Here is a 25,414-nt window from a genome sequence, read left to right on the forward strand (position 1 = left end):
TACAGACGTTTATTAGACATAATTGCACTAATATTCAAACTAGGATAAGAATTTGTCCAACCTCAGAGTAGGACATGAGAAGAATTTATGAAGCATCCTACACCTATTCCCAAGCTAGGTGTAAGAGTTTGCATTTGGAAATTATTCATATCATGATTTTATGGCTCCCCGTGACACAATGTGTCAACTCATGAGGACGTTCTGTAGTTTCTTGGAAATCATGATGACACAAATGGTATGGTTTGACCACAAAGATAACAATAATAAGAACAATAATAACACTAAAAGAAGAAGAAAAAGAAGGAAGAATTACTGCACGTATCAAGGACCACCTGTGTGTTGATACTGTGAACATCGCTTTATGCTCATCCACACTTGGGTCAATGATATTTATGCACGTGCTGATTTGTATGAATGAGGCTTGCTTTAACATTACCTCATGTGAAATGGTGAGGAAATATACTGCTCAAAAACTTAAAAGGACACTTTTTAATCAGAGTATAGCATCAAGTCAATTAAACTTCTTGGATATTGATCTGGTCAGTTAAGTAGCAAGAGGGGGTTGTTAGTCAGTTCCAGCTGCTTTGGTGTTAATGAAATTAACAACAGGTGCACTAGAGGGGCAACAATGAGATGACCCCAAAAACAGGAATCATTTAACAGGTGGAGGCCACTGACATTTTTCCCTCCTCATCTTTTCTGACGTTTTTACACTAGTTTCACTACTGCTAGCATGAGGCGATACCTGGACCCTACAGAGGTTGTACAGATAGTCCAACTTCTCCAGGATGGCACATCAATACGTGTCATTGCCAGAAAGTTTGCTGTGTCTCCCAGAACAGTCTCAAGAGCATGGAGGAAATTCCAGGAGACAGGCAGTTACCCTAGGAGAGCTGGACAGGGCAGTGGAAGGTCGTCAACCCATCAGCAGGACCGGTTCCTGCTCCTTTGGGAAAGAAGGAACAGGATGAGCACTGCCAGAGCCCTACAAAATGACCTCCAGCAGGCCACTGGTGTGAATGTCTCTGACCAAACAATCAAACAGATTTCATGGCCCAGTGCTCATTGCCCAGCACTGTGGAGCTCGATTGGCATTTGCCATAGAATACCAAAATTGGCAGGTCCTCCACTGGCGCCATGTGCTTTTTACAGTTGAGAGCAGGTTCACCCTAAGCACATGTGACACACGTGAAAGGGTCTAGAGAAGGCGTGGAGAACGCTATATTGCCTGCAAATTCGTTCAGCATGACCAGTTTGGTAGTGGGTCAGTGATGGTCTGGTGAGGCACATCCATGGAGGGACGCACAGACCTCTACAGGCTAGACAACGGCACCTTGACTGCCAGCAGGTATCAGGATGAAATCCTTGGACCCATTTTCAGACCCTACGCTGGTGCACTGGGTCCTGGGTTCCTCCTGGTGCACGACAATGCCCGGCCTCATGTAGCAAGAATATGCAGGCAGGATGAATGAATTGATACCACTGACTGGCCCCCACGCTCGCCTGACCTAAATCCAATAGAAAACCTCTGGGACATTATGTTTCGGTCCATCCCACACCACTAGGTTGCACCTCAGACTGATGCCCTGGTCCAGATCTGGGAGGAGATCCCCCAGCACATTTCATTTCCAGTTATTTAACTTGTCCAATTACTTTTGAGCCCGTGAAATGAAGGGATTGTGTTAAAAAATGCTTCAGTTGCCTCACATTTTTATGCAATCGTTTTGTTCACCCCACTGAATTAAAACTGAAAGTCTGCACTTCAACTGCATCTGATTTGTTTCAATTAAAATTGTACAGAACCAAAATTAGAAAAAAGTTATCTCTGTCCAAATATTTATGGACCTACCTGTATAACATTACTAGCACTTTCGTATTTCATAGATGGAGAAGTTGCATAATGTACAAGATTTGTTACTGATATCACTATCTTTTTTCGAGTTCATTGTTGTCCAGCATTTTGAAAACATTCCACGTTTCCTGGGATGTGTGTGCAGAGCTCTGTCTGAGTGCCATATTTTGGCAGCTTCTAGCAAGTTACAACAGCTTACAAGTTCTCCGAAATTCAGCTGAAGTTAGGAGTAGTTCCCTAAATTAGGAAAATTGATAAAATGTTTTAACTCCTACTCCTAAGAGTAGGTTGTGCCACTGTGAAATTTGTGAGCCAGTTAGGACCATTTTCCTCTTTTTACGATGCTTGATAAATATGAGCACAGATTAGTATTGCTTGCTACAGGTGGTGTAAAAACAGGGCATGTCACCCAGAGAAAAAAGCAAAAGTTAATACATAGCAACGGTGCAGGAGAGAAAGACATTAGTATCTAAGAAAATCTTCATATGCAAGTCTTCAAAACTAAAATTTAAAGACAAGAACTCCATTTTGTTTAGCTATCAGGAAGTGCACAGCAATCACGGCAGACCACATTTAAACAGATGAATGGTGCTTTTATAAGAGCATCTAAAGTAAAAAAGCTGTTCTCAGATAGAGGTCTCAGGTTTACCATAAATGTAAGTCATGACTGGTTGCTTTGTTTATTATTTCATCAGAGTTGCTTCGTATGAGCTATGGATCTGATGGAAATGTATTCCCACTGAAACGGTATGCTTCTTGATGTTGGTTTACCAATGCTATGGCTTCACAGCAAAGAAGAGATATTGACAAGTAAGTTCATAAAACAGAACCCTGACCCTTCAGTCTAGACAGCTCACAGCTGAAATGAAAACTTTAGTATTGCATTTTAAAAAGTCTTATTAGGTTTTTTGTCCACCTCATCAAGCCTTTTAGCATCTTTCACAAAGGTAGCTCTGCCATTCCAGATGAGTCTCTAAAAGACTGGAAAGGAATCATCCAAAAATCCATTCAAGTGAAGAAAATTATCCTAAACAAGAATAAAAGAACCCATATAATTGGACCAGGCTCAACCATAATGTGAGCTCATGATCTCCAAGGCAGAAATGTGAAAGCCATGAGTCTGATTAATCTAGAAGGTCTAACCCCTAGTATTGCAGACTGGCTTTTGGAAAGCAAAATTCCATGTCCATTCCACAGATAAGGAAGAAGCCACAGCTTGTGTGGAAGGCTGAAACAGTACTGTTAAGATATTGCCATATTCACTTTCCAATATGATGAGAAGCAATACAAAGTCATCTCCCAAAATTTTACTCTAATGGTATCAAAGTAGTGCTGGGCGGTATGACCAAAATTCTTTATCACTGTATTTTTCAAAATTATACTGGTTTCACGGTATTGGATGGTATTATTTCCCATGCATGAGTGGATGTTAACCATATTTTCCACTGCAATTACTGGCTAAGAATAACCTATTCCACTGTCATGAGAATTGTACATTGTACAAAAAAACATTTTAATGTGCGCACAAGTATTAATACAGGTTTGCATGGCTCATAAAGTGATCAAGTTTTCAAGGGGGTGGCACTAATGAAGAGAAGGAATCACATTGCATGACAAATGCAGTCAAAATATACAGCCTTTTTATTGAACAAAGTTTGCAAACAACTTAAACTAAAATTTTGACAACATATTTTCAACCATCCAAAGAGGAATTTAGACTTAGTACCCAGAGGTGCTTGTCAAAAGTTGTATTGCACTGAACATGGCTTAGAAAAGGAACAAATAGTAAAATACCCAGAAGTGCTTGTCAAAAGTTGTATTGCACTGAACATGTCTTAGAAAAGGGCGGCACGGTGGCGCAGTGGGTAGCGCTGCTGCCTCGCAGTTGGGAGACCTGGGGACCTGGGTTCGCTTCCCGGGTCCTCCCTGCGTGGAGTTTGCATGTTCTCCCCGTGTCTGCGTGGGTTTCCTCCGGGCGCTCCGGTTTCCTCCCACAGTCCAAAGACATGCAGGTTAGGTGGATTGGTGATTCTAAATTGGCCCTAGTGTGTGCTTGGTGTGTGGGTGTGTTTGTGTGTGTCCTGCAGTGGGTTGGCACCCTGCCCAGGATTGGTTCCCTGCCTTGTGCCCTGTGTTGGCTGGGATTGGCTCCAGCAGACCCCCGTGACCCTGTATTCGGATTCAGCGGGTTGGATAATGGATGGATGGATGTCTTAGAAAAGGAATAAATAGTAAAATACCCAGAGGTGCTTGTCAAAAGTTGTATTGCACTGAACATGTCTTAGAAAAGGAATAAATAGTAAATATTTTTTGTAAACCAACTACACTTTGTTAAAGTTAACAATCTCTGTCCACTGACACGTTAAAGTGACTTTTTAAACAACTTTACCATCATTAAACTCCGTAATATTTAAACTAATAAATAATAACAATAAAATAAATAGTGATGCAACTTCCAGTAATAACACTATTACTTCCAAGACTTCAAGCCCAGGTGCATTACACAGTATTCACCAAATTAAAATAAAATAAAATAAAACAAGTGCAACTTGGTGATGACATCTTTACCAACTGAACCATCATTAATGGAAAAATGCATTAATATGGACCTTGCTTCAAGCTAAGCTATATACATAAATAATAAAACTGCAAGTTGCATTTATAATGCTATTTGTGGTATAGCCCTACGGAAGCGTATTAGGGCCACGGTGAAGAAAAAAAAATACGGACACAGTGAAGAAAAAAAAAACTATGTCGAGAATAAAGTTGACAGGTTGACTTTATTCTCGACATTTCCACTTTAATCTTGACGCTTAAATAGCACATTATATGCTTTGTGTTAAGTGTTCCCCGACCCAGTTGTTAATCGCTACGCGCTTCTTAAATTGACTTCCTCTTGCACCGAGGAGGCACAGGCACCGATCGCCGCACAGAATACATTCACTTCATGATATTCCTGCTCACTGAAAATGTAGAATGCTAAGATAAATGTTCATGATGAAATGCATTAAAGCAGGTATTAAACATGCAAAGTAGTGCTGCTCCCTCGCAGTAAGGGGTCCCCAGGTGTACATTCAGTATAGAGTACTTTATGGTAGGTGTGATGAGGCTCCAAAAAACTGGATGTATGAATGGGTATCGCACAGGTTTAACTTAAATATTATGTAAATATTGGGTTTGTGATCTGGTGGTTGGAGACACAAACACAGAATACAATGGATGTTCTTCTGAGCGGGCTTTCTTTATTGCATGCGTGCTGTCTCTGTCTGATGTACCAAACCCCCAGTTCTTATCCTTCCTTTTTCTTTCTCCACATAACCAATCACCACACAATAAACAAAATAAAACTAGTTATAAACTTAGACCACGGAGTGTTCAGAACTTTAAAAAAATCTTCATTATACATGTTTAATTATGAAATCCATTCAGGGTTGCACCCATCCCAGCAAGCATTGTGTGCGAGGCAGGAGCAAATCCTGAACAGAGCGCCAGCACATCGCAGGGTGAATACGAGCAATACATACACTAACATAACAAAACCCCACATCCTACATGACTTTGAAAAAAAACGGAAGCACGCCAAGTAAACCCACCAGAAAAACATGCAAATTCAAGGCAGGGAACACCCGGGACCCCCTTGCTGCGACATAACAGTGCACCCTCCACGCCACCGTGCCCCCACATGATTAATACATGCTTTAGTGCATTTCATCATGAAAATTATATCAAGTATTTATCTTAGCATTCTAAATGTTCAGGGAGCAGGAATATCATGAAATTAATGTATTCTGTGTGGTGATCGCTGCCTGCACCTCCTCTTACTGAAAGAGGAAGTCAGTTTAAGAAGCACATAGCGATTAACATGGCTCAGGGAACACTTAACACAAAGCATTTAATGTGCTACATAACTTATTATGGGGTTTGAGAAAATTTAGTAAATTAAATATTCATTTTAAGATGAAGTTTAGTTTACCATGTTCTACTTTAATGACAAATTACGAGAATAAAGTCAACATGTTGACTTCATTCTCGTCATAAGCGTCTAGATTAAAGTGAAAATGTCGAGAATAAATTTAACATGCCGTCACACTATTACACAGTACCCAGGTACATTACACAGTATTAGAAAAACAAAATAAAACAAGTACAACTTGGCTAGCAGTATTATCTAGTAGTATAGAAACAGTATTCACACATTTGAACATAATGGTCCACATCCGACCTTTTAAATCCAAAGTATCTCCAGACAACAGACACGGCTCCTTTTTTCAGCACAAGTTCTTCTGTGTCATCATGTTCAACTTTATTGTCTGCTACAGCTTCAGTTTCAGAATGTTCTCTGTCTATTTTCACCGTTCAATACCTCCACTAATGTATGTACTCCGTGTTTAGCAGTACAGAAGTGAAAAAGGTTCTCCCTTAAACAGTTTCCGCTGTGCCACGTTCCGAACGTTGTTTAGGCTATTTAAACCGGCGTTGCGGTATAAGAAAAATCCATATCATAACAAAAATAAAAAACGCTTTTTGGTATGAACCGGTATACCGCCCAGCACTATATCAAAGTAATGACTCAAAATATTATACTGCAAACATTTACTCAAACCAAAATAACTAGGAGTAGTACATTTCTTCCCACAGGTTATAACTATGTAAAAAGATACACTGGACAGAACCATATCTAACAATATTAATTTTTAATAATATGTTTTTAATAAACAATTTTATGGTTTTGCTATCCATTAATTGATTCTGTGTTTTATGAAAAATGTAATGAGTCTCACTTACACAGTTTAAAAGATACTTTTTTGTATACAATGTAACAATTTCACATCAGTCACAGGTAGCCTAAATTATTTATGAGAAGTGCACACTTTTAAAGCAAATACAGTTAGACACTCCCTATCAAACTGCACTAGACAGTTATAGTCAGCATCAACTTGAGGTCATATACCTCTGGTGATCACAAGTAATTTACACTTACTAAATAAATGTAAATAAAATTCATATGAAATATCATAATATGAAGTATAAAATTAAACTCTTGAGAGCTTTGAAAACTGATGTTTTCAGAAAACTGATTTTGTATTTAACATTTAATTCTAATAATCTTCCATGTCTTACTAAAAAAATGCTTGTGGTCCTCTATAACTCAAAACGCAATAATCATAAACAATGTTTTCATTGGCATGGAATCCTGCCCAGTAATAGCTTATTCATTGGCTACAATGCTACTTGTGATATCATAACATTGTAGAGTGTGGTCTGAGAGAAGGGTGAAACTAGAGATTGTTGAACAAAAGCGACTGAAGAGATGATCAAGTGGAAAGTATGTCTCATATTTATTAATATCCAAGCCACTTCAACAAGGAGAAGGTCAATTAACCTTTGCATTTTCAAAAAGCACTTAAGAAACACTTGAAAATGTGTTGTTGATAAACAGCCAACCAATGAGGGAAGAGCAGGTGTCTTAAATACAAAAGCTCAATCCCACTGAAATACAGTTCTCTCTCATGCATTAAAGTATTTTCCAAAAGTGGTTTATTTAATAATAACCTACATGTTTTTGGGATATTGGTATACATATTTGGATATTGGCAGCATATACCTAGACACCTAATATTTGCATTATGCAACACAAGTAATTTAAGCAATTTTTATGGGCGTTTTGATATTGTTTACTATTGTTCAAGCTGGGTGTCCAGTGATGCCCATTGTAAGAGGATTGTTGTGATGTCCTTTCTCCATGAAAACATGAGACTAAAGTTTTTTTTTCACAATTATTACAAAAAAAGTTGTTAAGTTAATGATACAGAAGTTAGTATTTTTAGATAGAGTTGGGTAGGTACAGTGTTTAAATTTGTATGAGTTTAATAAGGGTACTTTAAAAAATTTGGTAGCTCCCAGTTTTCTCTTTATGATCAGTGATCCACAATACCGATGCTGAATGACATAAATAATCTTGTATTGCATATTGAAGCCTTCCACCTAATGAAATCAAGTTCTCAGTAGTTAAAGAATATAAGCAGTTTGCTTGAATTTGGCAGACATCTACTCTCAAATTTATAAAAAATATTCTGGTGGCAATTCCAGTGGGTTCATTCATGCATAATCTGTAATCTAAACATTTCTACAAGATAACAGTAATATATTTATGCTGCTTTTTAAAAACGTCAATTTAAAAAAAAATCTTTTTCACGCTGGACTGCCCAACATGTACAGTATGTATTTAAGTGTTAGAGAAGAAAGAGGATACTAGTATATTTGTTACATTTTACAAACTGGCAACATTTAAAACATGGCCATGAGCAGCCACGCTGTATGTATTTGCATTTGTCAGTATCCTACAAGGCAAAGTAATTTTAAATGTTTCTCAGGGACAATATGCAACTGAAATAAAGGGGAAACTCCACTTGAAGGGAAAACAGTTGTTCCTCTTCCAAATGCTTTGGGTATATGACAGTCTATATATGATACCAGCAGATTGTAGGGCACACTCATAAACACCTATCACCTAAACCATCAACTGTAGTCAAAGAAAACTTGCAGAGACAGTCAGTGACCAGGCCATGCTTTTAACCATCATAGAACTACCACATGTATGAGACAGCAGCACTTTCCACTGCTGTAGCGAATTTATTACCAAACCACTTAATATAGCATCTAAATCTATTTCACACATAAATATACTGCATTAGAAAGTAAGCACTTTGACAAACAAGGGCTGATCATTTAGTCAATAGAATTTATTTGGTTAGTCAAAAGTTAAGTTGTTCCAAATTCCAGATAACATACAACATTATGATGCAAATTGTTGACAAATAGTTTTGATGACCACAACAAAGAAAGATTAACTTGCTTGGTGTAAGTCGTGTGAGTTGGTGGTTGAGAATGACACCATCTGTGGTTTATAAATTTATGTCTGATTGCTTGTGTGATTAGTAAATTAAAGATCAGCCTGACCTACAATTTAAAAGCTGCTGTTCACTTATCAACCACCACCTCCTCTCACTTTGCCTATAAACTGTACATGGTGAATTATCCCAATTGCCTATTTTGCTCTGAGAACTCGCCCGTTAGTACAGGTAGGATTTCTACTGAATTTTGTAGAACACATAAGTGACAGGACTCCAATATAGCAGTATGTCTGGCATTTCTAACAGAAATTACTCAATTTGTCTGCTACTTGTATAAAAAACCATGTGACATGACAAAATGTGCAGTAAACGTTCTTTGTATCTATGAGGCATTCTAAAAGTATTTAGTAGTAATAAGTATTGTCATGTGTACAAGAGTACAGACATGGCCAAAAGTTTTTTAGAATGACACAGATATTGGTTTTCACAAAGTTTGCTTCTTCAGTGTTTGTAGATCTTTTGATATTTCTATGGTATACTGAAGTATAATAACAAGCATTTCATAATAATCAAAGGCTTTTATTGAAAATGACATTATGTTTATGCAAAAAGTCAATATTTGCAGTGTTGGCTGTTCTTTGTCAGACCTGTGCAATTTGACCTGGCATGTTGTCAATCAACTTCTGGGCCAAATCCTGACCGATGGCAGCCAATTCTTGCACAATCGATGCTTGGAGTTTGTCAGAATTTGTGGGTTTTTGTTTGTCCACCTGCCTCTGATGGATGGATGGATGGATGGATGATGGATGGATGGATGGATGGATGGATGGATGGATGGATGGATGGATGGATAGATACTTTATTAATCCCAAGGGGAAATTCACATACTCCAGCAGCAGCATACTGATACAAAAAACAATATTAAATTAAAGATTGATAATAATGCAGGTAAAAACAGACAATAACTATGTATAATGTTAATGTTTACCCCACCGGGTGGAATTGAAGAGTCGCATAGTTTGGGGGAGGAACGATCTTCTCAGTCTGTCAGTGGAGCAGTTTTCAAGTTTTCAAGACCACAAGTTTTCAATGCGAGTCTCCTGGCCATGGACCCACAATTTCAATGTTTTGTTCCCAAGGCCACTTAGTTATCACTTTTGTCTTATGGCACAGTGCTCCATCATGCTGGAAAAGGCATTGCTCATCACCAGACTGTTTTTGGATAGTTGGGAGAAGTTGCTCTCAGAGGGTGTTTTGGTACCATTCTTTATTCATGACTGTATTTTTAGGCAAAATTGTGAGTGAGCCCACTCCTTTGGCTGAGAAGCAACCATTCAAATAAATGGTCTCTGGATGCTTTACTGTTGGCATGACACAGGACTGATGGAGGCGCTCACATTTTCTTCTCCGGACAATCTGTTTTTCCGGGTGACCCAAACAATCGGAAAGTGGATTCATCAGAAAAAATTACTTTACCCCAGTCTCAGCAGTCCAATTCCTGGACCTTTTGCAGAATATCGGTCTGTCCCTGATGTTTTTCTTAGAGAGAAGTGGCTTTTTTTCTGCCCTTGTTGACACCAGGCTATCCTCCAAAGTGTTCGCCTCACTGTGCGTGCAGATGCACTCACACCTGCCTGCTACTATTCCTGAGCAGGCTCTGCCCTGGGGTGTCCTGATCCTGTAGATGAATCAACTTTAGGAGATAGTCCTGGTGCTTACTGGACTTTCTTGGGTGCCTTGAAGCCTTCTTCACAACAGCAGTGCAATTGGGTTTTTTGGGATTAAGTTCATTTTCATGGCAAAGAAGGACTTTGTAATTAATTGCAATTCATCTGATCACTCTTCATAACATTCTGGAGTATATGCAAATTGCCATCATAAAAACTGAGGCAGCAAACTTTGTGAAACTGTACAGTGAAATTCTTAAGTTCATGTCTAACCAACAGGCAATGTTTCAGCACTTTCCAGCACCAAAAAGTTTTCTACTCAAACTCCCCACAATGATACGAAAATAAGACTTAAATTAGTAGAGTATCTGCAGATGAAAATAACTTCAGTATAAAAGCTTGATTAAAACAAAAACCTATAGTTCTAGTGATTTACAAGGAAGTAAGTTTGACACCAGTGAAAGAAAGTGAATCACAAAGCAAATAAAACAAGAAGAGCAGATAAGATGCATAAACGTAGCATACACTTTAATGACTGAAGGGACAAATGCAGACACACAAACGCAGCTCAATCATTTCTTCTTGATGTCTTGTTGAGGAAACAGACACTGTAGTGTCTATGGTGGATGTTACTTTTCCTCGCACACAGACACATCAACATGTCATTTGAACAATTTTTTTATTCAAGAACCCAAAAATAAATCTGAATAAAAAATCACTTAAATGACATGTTGATATGAATGTCTGTGTACGTGGAAAAGTAACATCAAGTTCCATAAATTTACATAGGATGTTACAGACTAACATCATATAAATGTTTTTGTTATACGATAATAATAATAATAGCAGCTCACTACTCAAAGCACTACATACAAAGAAGATGCTGGATTTGAACCTATTACCTTGCCACTGCTAAACGTAAACTTATCTACTGCACCATCTGAGCAGATGCATGACAGAGCAGCATTACTACTGTGACAACTGCTTGAAAATGAAATGCGCCAACACACATGTATGCGAACGTCTTATTTTGTACTGACTGATAGTTGGGCTTCAGCAACATGTCAATACACAAATTTCTTTTTCTTTGGTTTTATTCTTGAATTAAAACATACTTGTTTTGTTACACCTTTTGTGAAGGTGTTTCTTGCATATTTGGGCTTCACACATCCTACTCTTCACTTCAAAATTATGTTGTTATTACTATAACATATCAAAACATTTTCTATCTTAGCCATGTGTTTAGCCAGCATTTCTTGCCCTGCATTTCCTCTGTCATTCTATATTTACACAGATAGTTGTAGACACGAACACACATGAAATGTATGTACTTCAAATCACAATATTTCATTACCTATATAATTCCTTATAAACACATCGACAGATAAACACTTGAACACAGACTTAAGCTGTGAGGATTGCAATAGGGTGGTGCTTTCATCTGATTGAATGGGGGGTTGGGGTGTAGGCTAAACCACATATTTGCAAAACAGCAAAAAAAAACGTAAGCTTCAGGAATTCTAGTGTTAAATGTTCTTTTGAAGTGTTTCAGTCCTAAAAGATTTTAATAGTAACATCCAATGTCATAACTGTATTTAAGAAGTTTGTTAATACAATACCTGTTATCTGCTTTTTTAGATTTTCAATTTCTTCTTTTAAACTTCGTATTTCGACTTCTTTGCTTGCAGATACTGGACCATCTATGCTGGAATACTGCAGAGCCTGGACAGTCTGCGTTGATTCTGTAAAGACATATAAAAATGCAAATATTAGACCTTCATTTTTTTAAACAATATAAAGAAATGTAAATGGTGCATATTTATAGAACCATTTACTTCTATTTAAAGAAGAGACTTAATCATTCTCCACCTAATCTAAAAGAATGACAGCAAAAATAGCTGATTTGTAAACAGGTTAAAATTTATGAGTATAAAATGACGCGATACAACAAATAAGTAAATCTGTTCTACATAAAATGCTAGGGGTTGTCTGTGTCTGTCTGTCTGCTCACATTAAACTCTGTAAACCACTGGGCCTTGAACCTTGATCTTGGTCTCAATCAAGAGCTTATGCTGTGATATGAGTAACGTGACACATGAATTGGTCATATGAGCCAAGAAATTGGGCTTCACATCCTTCTCATTCTGACAGGAAAAGAACAGGGGCACAGAGACACCGCACATGCTGTTTGTTTTCATCTCAAACACCAGTCATACACTGAGAGCTTAACAGAAAATCATACAAGACCAAGGAATTGGAGGTGCAAGCTTCCTTACATTACTGGGTTTTGGGTCCTTCAAATGCTGAGCAGCGGCACAGCCATGTCATATTCTGTAATTAACAAGAACAGAATGGCCACGTGAGCATGCAGCCTAACTGTTAGGAAAAAGGCCACAGTGACATTGGATGGCAGTGAAGCACACTGCAGCAATCTCAGAGGAGTGATCTTGGGTGCTGTATTTCGTGAGAGGCACAAAAACCACCTAACTTCAAGTATGGGACGTACGAGTATTACTTGTATTAATAGATAGTCTTTAAATTCTATTACCACAGAATTGTCAAAAGCACACAAGAATTACTATCTTTTTACTGCAAAGCAGATAAAACTCTGCAAACAATCTCCATCAAAAATTTTTAAACACACATTTTAAAGCTTACCATAAAAAGGTCTAGCAATACCATTGGTTGTTCAGCTACAAATAATTCAAAATCTGACATTAACAAGTTGAGATCTTACATTCTGTATAAATGAAAAATTCCAACTTTTCCTAAAAGGCTCCAGAAATCTCTGTATCTAGTTTACATGTTCAGAACATAATATAACTAAGTCAATTTAAGTCCAAAAACAGATGCATTCCTTATTGCAGGAATAGATCTGCTTTACTCAATTTATCAAAACACTTTTACTTTTTCAATCGGGTACTTATCATTTAATTTCATTAATTACCATTTAAAAGTCACAAACCTTTTAAACAGAGCAATGAAGTTCATTGTTTCCCTAGAGCACCAAAAATGATATACCAAGAGTAAAATGTGAACAGCTTCATGGGCCATGCACATTTCTTCAATTTACTAATCAAATACTTAACACAGTACTGTAAGACTAAGTAATATAAAGTAATTAGCCGATATTAAAATCCCATACAAAGGGAAAACACTTAGATTTTGATAAAATTACTCTGCTATAAAGTTAGTTAATTAAACAAAATTATTTCAATATTTTAAGCAAAAGTAAATATCACACCTTGCAGTTTTCGACTCAGCTCTGTCTTTTCCTGTTCTAGACGACGTATTCTCCTTTCATAAGCTTCCGTAGCTAAGCTGTCTTCCAGGCTTCTCTGAATGCTAACGTCAATTTCTGTGGAGGTAGGTCCACAAATGTCTCTTAGACATCCACGGTCAGACAGAGAACTTGATAAAAATAAGAAAAAAAAGGAACAGAAACAAAAGTATCAATCAGAATGAGGGAAGAAAATATTAAGAATAATACAAGTCAGAATCAAACAAATACAGAAAACGTAAGTTTTCTTATTTCCATTCTTTAATGATCACTGCATGATGCTGTTATTGGATAGCAAATTAAATAAATTTAGAAAATTCAGTAATGTCTTAATACATAAATACACAAATTTGAATTTCCCTTGAAAATACCACAATAAAACTAAAAATATTACAAAATAGGCACTTTCCATTCATTCCCACCGATTACTTTGATTATCCTTTTACTGCTTAAGTGAAATAATTCTATAAGGTGAATTTTATCTTTCACTTTCCTTGAGAAATCTGAACACCTGGATTAATTCACCATGTACTCTGCTAAGGATTAAGAGGTTCAATTTCCTAAGAGTCAGAGGAAGAAATGGGCTTTAGTCATCTAACGTAGTTTGCTGCTCCTCTTTCCAGAGCCATCACTGCTGCTACATGTTTTTTATAGTGCACATTATAGAGTTTCAGCCTAACAGTCATTAATAAGTTACATATTCAAAAGTTTCCCAATATAAAGTAGTATTTTATTTGCCTTTTAATTTGCTTCTGTACATTGCCTGGACAATGACAAAACTGTGTTGATGTTGTGCGCAGATTTAGCATCGTTTTGGGCAATGTCACTCATCTTGTACTTATAATTAAAATTTACTTTGCACATGTCTACAGTAACTAGCATTGTTGTTGATGTTTTGCAATTTCCTTTAACACTAGAATCCCTGATGCCAAAAAAAAAAAACCTCATAATCCCGGCCCACCTCTCCATCAGCGTCTTTTGTTTTGTAAATGTCTTGATTAGCACAAGCAGTAAGCAGCCTGCTGTCCCCCCACCTGCTTGATGCTAACTTGGGCAAAAAGTTCTCCCAGCTCAAGCCAAGTCTCCTGAACTGTGTGTGAGGTGCCTGGAGTTGTACAGGGTAAATAATACAGCGTATCATTATTTCAAATACATGAATTTCATGTGTGTTCCGTGTCTACAAAGATCTGAGTAAGTGTACAATGAAAGGAAATGTGAGGCAAGAAATGCTGAACACATACCTAAAGCAGAAATTTTTCCCATGTTATACTAATATTGATGTGAAGTGTATAAAGACTCCAAATATCAAATAAACATGTGCTTTTATTCAAGAATATAACCAAAGTAATATATATATATATATATATATATATATATATATATATATATATATATATATATATATATATATATATATATATATATATCATTCAATTTAACATATTCCAGATTGGTTAAAGGTATGAGCTGCTGTCTTATAACTGAAAGGTTGCAGGTTCGTGTTTTGAGTAGTGAGCTGCTATTTTTATTACTATAACATAATAAAAATATACATTTGATTTGAGTCTGTAACACCCGGTGTAAATTTTGGCTACTTGTAAAAGTTAGCACTTTTTTTTTTTATTATTCAGTTTTATTCTCTCAGTGACATTCACGTAGTACAACGAACTTGCCTCTCCCTCTTTTAAGTTGATGCCGTTTATCTCCAGTCTTTTCACAAAAGCAGCGATGACCACAGTTGGTACTGTGATTGATTCTGCTCAGAACTATTTGTTTTACCAGGAATCAAAGATACAAAGTCCCGTGACCGCTATCAGACTGGACAAAGGCAGGACCATAACAACAGACGGCTTCTTCACAGCACTTTCGCTGGCTAATAGACTGATGCACCGCAGCACAACTCTGCTTGGCACTATAAAGTAAAAGACTTTACTTTACTTAAAAATTTCCACCTGCAACTACATTCACTTTAATACGCAAGCAATTCGTCATGCTAGTGTTTAGATCTGGCAGTGTCATGCTGACGGTGTATGCACCCAAAAAGAATAAGTCTGTCTGCATTGTCAGTAGCATGCACCATAACGCGGCGTACAGGCAAGAAAAAAAAACACGTTTAAATGACAACTCATGTTCAAATGGCATAGCTTTTTCAAATAGTGACGTTTTCATGTATGAATGTGTGTGTGCTCTGTCTAGTGGGAGGATGGGACAGCAGGCTGCTTGCTGCTTGTGCTGATCGACACATTTACAAGACAAAACACGCTGATGGAGAGGTGCAAAGGAATTTAAGGTGGGTCAGGCTTACAAGTTTTTTTGTAGGCTTCAGGAATTCTAGTGTTAATTCCTTCTTTGCATGTGCTATCTTATGAATCTTGATGTGATCAGACTTTACTTCTGCATAAGAATCCATGGTTCAGTGGAATACTCATGCCATTTTATCATTGATTGCTTTGTGACAACCTTGATGCAAAGTGAGTGGTGCTGCTTTGATTCCTGTTTCATTTGTTGCCAGCAGAGATGTAGGTAAGGTACATATCCTAGGAATCAGAGTTGGAATTTCCATTGAAAAATATGCACTTTATGAATTTAACTACAAAGTAACAGTGAGTGCCACAAAGCAACATCACTCAAATGACCGTAAGAGTGTTTTTGGGGTTGGGAGTCCCACTTGAAGCACTGCAACGCTAGATACAATATCCTGCACAGAAGTTTAGGGAGCGAAATTCTCGTTAGGTGTCCTTCTTGCAATATGCGTGGAGTAATTTGCTCCGACTACTTTAGGAAAAGTGGACACTGATACAAATTGCCTTTTTATATTGCCAAAAGCAGGTCATGTATGTACACCCATGCCATACAAAAACTGAAGACAAAGAGTCTCATCAGTCAGTTAATGTCTTACAGTTAACTGACTTACAGTGGACATAATGAAGCTGAAGCTTGGCTGAGAAACGCATGATGTGTCCTACAGTTCCTGAGAAGTTACCCAAGAAGTGACAGGTAGCCTATATAAACTTATGAAAAATTGGCCCTCTTTAAAGGGAACTAAAATACAGTCTGTACATCATAATAATCTCTGTTGAGGTTCAATATATTTGTCAAATCAATACATATTATAATAATGGCATGGTGATATGAATTATTATATGAGTGAGCTGTTATTTAGCTGGTTTGGCACATTTCCCTACTTGATCAAGGATATATCTAAGAGAACTTGTAATGTATATGTGAATATTCCAAAATCCGAAAATGACCAAAATACTTCTAGTCCCTGACATTTCAGATTAGAGGTACTCAACCAATATGAATTAAGTCAAATTAATTTAAGTGAACTTTTTTCTGATTATATTCAGTGGGAGACCAAACAAGATGACAAAATGAGAGAGAGAGACACAGAGAGAGAGAGGGCTCCTTATTGATACTGATACAAAACCAAAGAGTAAATGAATGCCTCATTCCACAGAATTTTGAGGGGAAAATATGTAACAGTACCCAGTTGATAATGTGTACTCTCTAAGCAGATTAAAGATTGCAAAAATGCAAACACAGCACATCAGGGAAAGGGAAACATAAAGCACTGTTCTGAAAGGTAGTCATAGATATAAACACATAAGAAAAACTTCAAACTGAAGAGAAAAAAAACCATTAAATTACAGGCAGTCCCTGGGTTACGTAAGAGATAGGGACTGTAGGTTTGTACTGAAGTTGAAAATGTATGTAAGTCGAAACAGGTACATTACTTTAATAAATGTTATTGTTGACTGACCAAGTGCTCTGCCAATGAATGATAGAGTTTCACCTCTTTCTGACCTTTTTATTATTTCTACTTTATTTTCAAAGGTGATGGTTTTTCTATTCTTTGCTGTAGCACCAGCACTTGCATCAGATTTGTATTTCAGAGACATTCTTGAAGGGTGAAGACAAAAGGTTAAGATGAGCTCTTCTGTACAGCACTGTACACGCTATCACAGCAGATTAGGCACCAGTTGTCAACACGTCTGATGTATAAGGTGGTCCAGATCTAATTATGCAATTTTCATTATGCTATAACTTATTCAGTTTATTACATAGAAAATCACCCGAAAAATACCGGACCATTGAGAAGTGTGTGAACTGACGACACGAAGAATCATCCTCGCGCCGAACTGGAATCGTCCCCGCATAAATCAAAGTCATCCAGATGATCTGGATCTGCAGAATTAGATCTGGACCACCCTGTACTGACAAGAGACAACTTCCTGCTATGTGCATAACAGTACAAGCAGGCTTGCTATTGAGAATGAATGGGGGCAGCGTGGGGCGGTTCATCACCAGCCCACATCACAGTCACCTCCACTACAGTATGCTGCCTGCAGTGTCCCGCCGCACCATCGCCCCCATTCAACACGCAGCCATCCGAGGCACACTACAATGCTACCCCCCGACTCCCCGTTCACCCTCAATGGTCTCCGTTCAGCCACAACAGGGTCACCACTTGCAGCGGGGGGTGGGCAGTGAAACCGCTTGCTGCTGGGAGCTGCCCAACAGACACTAAACTGCGCGAGCAGCGAAATCGCCCCCCTCCAGCCACCGCTTGCAGTGTCCCCAGGCCTAAGATGACAGAGTGGCAGTTACTGATGCGCATGCATCTCAGCTGCGGCCCCGTTTGTATGTTGTAGGTCGGGTGTCCGTATCCTGGGGACTACCTGTAGTCATAGTTGGGGGAGGGTGCTTGAGTTCACATTCTGCTGAGCAATCACAAGATGACTATGATTGCATTTTTAAGAATGCCATTCAGAAACTCGGACACCCATACCATTCCTAGAAACACCTTTGTGGAGATATGGGTCTGTCTAAAATTGAAACAAATTCTTTTACTGAAAAGTGAGGAAGCATCTATAGACAGCACCACAGACAGTGCTCACCTGCTGCATTATAAGAACAGAAAGTACATTATGATGAGAGTGGGTGGCAGTAGTGGCACATATTCCTTTCATTTAGTCCTAATAGTTTGAAAATCAGCATATTCATTCAAGAGGTGGTACAGATGTTTCAGCAGTCATCATTACACATATGACAGTTCCAGACAATATCTGTCCCATTGCTTTTTAGGGAATAAATGAATTAATAAGAGTTAAAGTACCACTTCCGGTTAGCGGCAATAGCCCAAAAGTTGATAGAAATCTACATTTTGTCCCTAATACTTGTATGCAAAATTTGGTTGACCTAAGTGAAAGCGTACTCAAGTTATCATGTTTACATACACGGACATAATTCCAAAAATGGTATTTTTGGCCTCAGGGAGGTCTAAAATGTCGAGATTCATCAAAATTTCGAAAAGGAATTTTTGGAGGATTCCAATACTTTGCCTATACTTTGTATACAAAAAAGTCTGGGAGGACTAAAACGTTGAGATTCATTAAAATCTCGACATCAAATTTTTGGACAAATGCAATACTTTGCCTATACGTCATCTACGAGAAAGTAAAAAGTATGGAAGTTAAAGGGATAAAGGCCTGGACAATACCCAACAGTCTGTGTTCACATCAAATTAAAACCATAGAAGATGCATACAACAGAAGAAACATAAACAAGGATATAGATTCACAGAACAGATAAAACAGCCAATTAATTACTAAATGAATGCATAAATAAAAAAAGACTTAATGAGTACATTGTGAGGAAGAATTGAATTGCCTAACAGAAGTGGGTGGAAAAGACACTAAAAGGTGCTCCTTAGCATAATGTAGTGAAATGAGCTTGTGGCAAAAAGTGCCCAAAGATAGTGCCTCCTGGAGGGGATTCTTCATTATGGTACTCGATTTTGCCATCATCCTCTTTTCCACAACAACTTCCAGTGTGTCCAAGGTTCAACCTGTGATAGAACAGGTTTTCCTGATAAGTGTGTTCAGACACTGTACTTCTTCTGAGGAGACTACAGTGTAGAACACCACTCTGGCAAAACATTTCCAGAAACTTGCTGCACATACAGTGCATCCCTTTTTCCACATTTTGTTATGTTACAGCCTTATTCCAAAATGGTTTAAGTTCATTTTTTTCCTCAGAACTCTACACACAACACCCCATAATGACAACATGAAAAAAGTTTACTTGAGATTTTTGCAAATTTATTAAAAATAAAAAAATTGAGAAAGCACATGTACATAAGCATTCACAGCCTTTGCCATGAAGCTCAAAATTGAGCTCAGGTGCATCCTGTTTCCCCTGATCATCCTTGAGATGTTTCTGCTGCTTAATTGGAGTCCACCTGTGGTAAATTCAGTTGATTGGATATGATTTGGAAAGGCACACACCTGTCTATATAAGGTCCCACAGTTGACAGTTCATGTCAGAGCACAAACCAAGCATGAAGTCAAAGGAACTGTCTGTAGACCTCTGAGACAGGATTGTCTCGAGGCACATATCTGGGGTAGATTACAGAAAAATTTCTGCTGCTTTGAAGGTCCCAATGAGCACAGTGGCCTCCATCATCCATAAGTGGAAGAAGTTCGAAACCACCAGGACTCTTCCTAGAGCTGGCCGGCCATCTAAACTGAGCGATCGGGGGAGAAGGGCGGGGAGGTGACCAATAACCCGATAGTCACTCTGTCAGAGCTCCAGAGGTCCTCTGTGGAGAGAGGAGAACCTTCCAGAAGGACAACCATCTCTGCAGCAATCCACCAATCAGGCCTGTATGGTTGAGTGGCCAGACGGAAGCCACTCCTTAGTAAAAGGCACATGGCAGCCCGCCTGGAGTTTGCCAAAAGGCACCTGAAAGACTCTCAGACCATGAGAAAGAAAATTCTCTGGTCTGATGAGACAAAGATTGAACTCTTTGGTGTGAATGCCAGGCATCACGTTCAGAGGAAACCAGGCACCGCTCATCACCAGGCCCATACCATCCCTACAGTGAAGCATGGTGGTGCCAGCATCATGCTGTGGGGATGTTTTTCAGCGGCAGGGACTGGGAGACTAGTCAGGATAAAGGGAAAGATGACTGCAGCAATGTACAGAGACATCCTGGATGAAAACCTGCTCCAGAGCACTCTTGACCTCAGACTGGGGTGACGGTTCATCTTTCAGCAGGACAACGACCCTAAGCACACAGCCAAGATATCAAAGGAGTGGCTTCAGGACAACTCTGTGAATGTCCTTGAGTGGCCCAGCCAGAGCCCAGACTTGAATCCGACTGAACATCTCTGGAGAGATCTTAAAATGGCTGTGCACCGATGCTTCCCATCCAACCTGCTTGAGAGGTGCTGCAAAGATGAATGGGCGAAACTGGCCAAGGATAGGTGTGCCATGCTTGTGGCATCATATTCAAAAAGACTTGAGGCTGTAATTGCTGCCAAAGGTGCATCGACAAAGTATTGAGCAAAGGCTGTGAATACTTATGTACATGTGATTTCTCAGTTTTTTTATTTTTAATAAATTTGCAAAAACCTCAAGTAAACTTTTTTCATGTTGTCATTATGGGGTGTTGTGTGTAGAATTCTGAGGGAAAAAATGAATTTAATCCATTTTGGAATAAGGCTGTAACATAACAAAATGTGGGAAAAGTGATGCTCTGTAAATACTTTCCGGATGCACTGTATCAAAAGATCTTGGTCTCCTTCGTAAGTAAAGTCTGCTCTGGTCCTTCTTGTATGGCATCACTGTGTTCAGACCAGTTCAGTTTGTTATTCATGTTATCCCCAAGGTACTTGTAGCTCTGCACCTCTTCCATACCTCAATGGTGATTGGTCTCAGAGGCTTCTTGGCATGCCAAAAGTCTACTACAAGCTCTTCTGCCTTGCTGATGTTGAGTTGCAGGTTGTTGTCCCTGCACCACAAGACAAAGTCCTCCACAAACGTTCTGTACTCTGACTTGGGCTGCATTAATAATTCAGACAAGATGGATGAGTCATCTGAAAATTTCTAGTGGTTAAACAGCAAGGTAGACCGGGCAGTTCCCTGAGGTGCTCCAGTATTACACAACACGATTTCTGACATACAGTTACTTTTCCTCACAAACTGCTGTCTGTTGGTCAGATAGTCCATCATCCAGGAGATTGTGGGAGACACAAGATTCAAAGCCTTGAGCCCCCATCCATCCAGTCAATGAGGCATAATGGAGATAAAAACACTGGAAAAGTCAAAGAACATTATCATGACTGTGGCGCAGGCTTTGTCCAAGTGGGAGTAGGCTCTATGGAACACGTAGCATCCTATATGCGTCTGATAGGCAATCTGCAGAGGACTGAGATGTTCTGAAACCAGGGGTTGTAGCTATTTTAGGATCAGCCTCTCAAAGGTCTTCATGGTGTAAGAAGTAAAAGCAACTTGTCTGAAGTCATTAGGGTCACTGGAATACTGTTTCTTTGGCTCTAGGACCACACAGGAGATTTCCCACAGCTGGGTGACCTTCTGCAAATTCAGGGAAAGGGAGAATAAGTGCTGCAGGACCCCACAGAGCTGGGTGGCACATGTTTTCAGCACCCTGGGGCTGATTCTATGTGACACTGAAACCTTGTTTATGCAGAGTTTTCCCAACTCTCTCTTCATTTGATTAGTAGAGACATACTGTACAGTCCAGAAAGTGGAGTGGGGTGGAGACCACAGGTGTTATGTTATTGTAGGGGAAGGTTGTAGAGGCTGCAGATGGCAGCTGGGATTCTGAAACCTCCTCAGCTTTCACATAGAAGCTAGCAGTATTATGGGAGGGCTATACAGTAATCCCTCCTCCATCGCGGGGGTTGCGTTCCAGAACCCCCCCGCGAAAGGTGAAAATCCACGAAGTAGAAACCATATGTTTATATGGTTATTTTTATATTGTCATGCTTGGGTCACAGATTTGCACAGAAACACAGGAAGTTGTAGAGAGACAGGTACGTTATTCAAACACTGCAAACAAACATTTGTCTCTTTTTCAAAAGTTTAAACTGTGCTCCATGACAAGACAGAGATGACAGTTCAGTCTCACAATTAAAAGAATGCAAACATATCTTCCTCTTCAAAGGAGTGCGCATAAGAAGCAGATAATGTCAGAGAGATAGAGAGAAAAGCAAACAAATCAATAGGGCTGTTTGGCTTTTAAGTATGCGAAGCTGTTGAAGGCGGCAGCTCACACCCCCTCCGTCAGTAGCAGAGAAAGAGAGAGAGAGAAAGACAGAGAAAAACAAACAATCAAAAATCAATACGTGCCCTTAGTGCTTTTAAGTATGCGAAGCACTGTGCAGCATGTCGCTTCACGAAGCAGCTGCACAGAAGGGAGCAACGTGAAGATAATCTTTCAGCATTTTTAGACGAGCATCTGTATCGTCTAGGTGTGCGAACAGCCCCCCTGCTCAATCCCCCTACATCAGGATCAGAGAATGTCAGCGCAAGAGAGAGAGAGAGAAAAGTAAGTTGGGTAGCTTCTCAGCCAGCTGCCAATAGCGTCCCTTGTATGAAATCAACTGGGCAAACCAACTGAGGAAGCATGTACCAGAAATTAAAAGACCCGTTGTCCGCAGAAATCTGCGAACCAGCAAAAACTCCGTGTTATATATTTAAATATGCTTACATATAAAATCCGCGATAGAGTGAAGCCGCGAAAGGCGAAGCACGATATAGCGAGGGATTACTGTACTGACAAGAGTGAGACAAACCTGTTAAAGAACTGGTTTAGATCATTAGCTCTGTTCGTGTTCCCTGTTTGTAGCCACTAATAATCTTCATCCCATTCCACACTTTTTTCACGTTGTTTGGTTGTAACTTGGCATACTTTCCCCTCACAGAGCTGCTTCTTCACTTCTGACTGTATCCGCTTGGTTTTATCCTTATTTCCAGACCTGAAGGTTCTCTTCTTCATATTCAGTAGGGTTTTCAAATCTTTTGTGATTCATGGCTTGTTGTTGGGAAAACAGTGCACTGTCTTTGTGGGTACTGTGTTATCCACACAAATTTTGATGTAATATGTGATACAGTGTTTCATTCCCTCAATGTCCTATCCATGAGACTCACAAAGCATATACAAGTCAGTGCTTTCAAAGTCCATTCCTGCACAGTCCTGGTGACGGCTTGCAATTTCCGGACAACGGGTTTATATGTCGGTATGAGTTGTACCAATTTATGGTCTGACCGGTTTAAAGGTGGCAAAGCAACGAAAAGCCTCTTTAAGATTGGCATATATCAAATCCAGGGTCTTGTTTTCTCTTGTTGTGCAGTGCACAAACTGGTAAAAACTGATTATTGATTATGTAGATCTGCCCATAAAGGAAAAACCTAGCATGGTGTTTACTTAATGAAAGTGGTTGAAATTTTAAGACACTAGACAAAGATGTAGTGAAATCAGGGCCTGTGCACTTCAAAATTAAACTAATTTATCACAACTGAAATTGCAAAATAAACCTCAAAGACTGAAATCTGGAAATTCTCAGTAAATGTAAGCTGCTCAGAAATACAGATTGTTCTTAGATCTTTTCATTTTAACAAAGCTCAGATGAGATACTCTACATATGTCAAGCTTACCCTTTCACAAAATGGGAATAGTGATGTGACATGTTGGTACACATGTTAACTTTCACACAACAACACATCTGTTATCAAGGGGACAAATATCAAAGACATCACGATAAATGAAGCACCACCAATACATAAACACTACTACATACCCCTAAAACCTGAGAAGGATCACTTATACAAACTCAGCATTAGATTTTTTTGTATATCTGTTTCCACCCTTTACTGGCATGCTCTCAAACCTACATCTTTTCTTCTTTCTTCTTTTCAAGTAATCAAATGATAATGGCTGAATAGGTGAAGGATTGAGCTTATTCAGTGCAATTTTATCCACAATCTTTCTAGCTAAGCATACAAAAATAACCCCCTTGCCTTTTTAACAGATATAATGCATAAGACATAAACAGGGAAAACACAACAGAAAACTTAACACACTAATTTAAAGCCAAAACCTGAGAGTACACATTCAAAAAAGTGGGCAAGAAATAATTATTAAAAATAATATCTTAAATGTTCATACCAAATAGCAGTGCCATAAAACATTATGCATTTTTTGTAATACCCAAGATGCAACAGTTCCAAAAGAAGAGAAGAAATGAACAGTCTCTAATTTTTATTGTACAGTAATCCCTCCTCTATCGCGGGGGTTGCGTTCCAGAGCCACCCGCGAAATAAGAAAATCCGCGAAGTAGAAACCATATGTTTATATGGTTATTTTTATATTGTCATGCTTGGGTCACAGATTTGCACAGAAACACAGGAGGTTGTAGAGAGACAGGAACGTTATTCAAACACTGCAAACAAACATTTGTCTCTTTTTCAAAAGTTTAAACTGTGCTCCATGACAAGACAGAGATGACAGTTCAGTCTCACAATTAAAAGAATGCAAACATATCTTCCTCTTCAAAGGAGTGCGCGTCAGGAGCAGTGACTGTCAGAGAGATAGAGAAAAGCAAACAAATCAATAGGGCTGTTTGGCTTTTAAGTATGCGAAGCACTGCGGCACAAAGCTGTTGAAGGCGGCAGCTCACACCCCCTCCGTCAGGAGCAGAGAAAGAGAGAGAGAGAGAGAGAGAGTGAGAGACAGAGTTTGTTTTTCAATCAAAAATCAATACGTGCCCTTCGAGCTTTTAAGTATGCGAAGCACCCTGCAGCATGTCGCTTCAGGAAGCAGCTGCACAGAAGGTAGCAACGTGAAGATAATCTTTCAGCATTTTTAGACGAGCGTCCGTATCGTCTAGGTGTGCGAACAGCCCCCCTGCTCAATCCCCCTACGTCAGGATCAGAGAAAGTCAGCGCGAGA

At 38.9% G+C, this 25,414-nt stretch overlaps 1 protein-coding gene across 5 annotated transcripts in view; it reads right to left on the reverse strand.

Moving 5' to 3' along the window:
* Positions 1 to 25,414, reverse strand: part of LOC114648307 (serine/threonine-protein kinase MRCK alpha-like) — a 571,032-nt gene that overhangs the window by 167,801 nt on the left and 377,817 nt on the right. For all 5 annotated transcript variants that reach the window (XM_028797282.2, XM_051925532.1, XM_028797279.2 and 2 more), the window contains 2 exons: positions 13,618 to 13,784; positions 11,993 to 12,115 (listed from right to left, as the gene is read on the reverse strand). In XM_028797282.2, coding sequence (XP_028653115.1) covers positions 11,993 to 12,115; positions 13,618 to 13,784 — 290 coding nt within the window. The remainder of the gene's footprint in view (positions 1 to 11,992; positions 12,116 to 13,617; positions 13,785 to 25,414) is intronic.

This window comes from Erpetoichthys calabaricus, chromosome 3 (genome assembly GCF_900747795.2).
Source record: "Erpetoichthys calabaricus chromosome 3, fErpCal1.3, whole genome shotgun sequence".
Classification (NCBI taxonomy): Eukaryota; Metazoa; Chordata; class Cladistia; order Polypteriformes; family Polypteridae; genus Erpetoichthys; species Erpetoichthys calabaricus.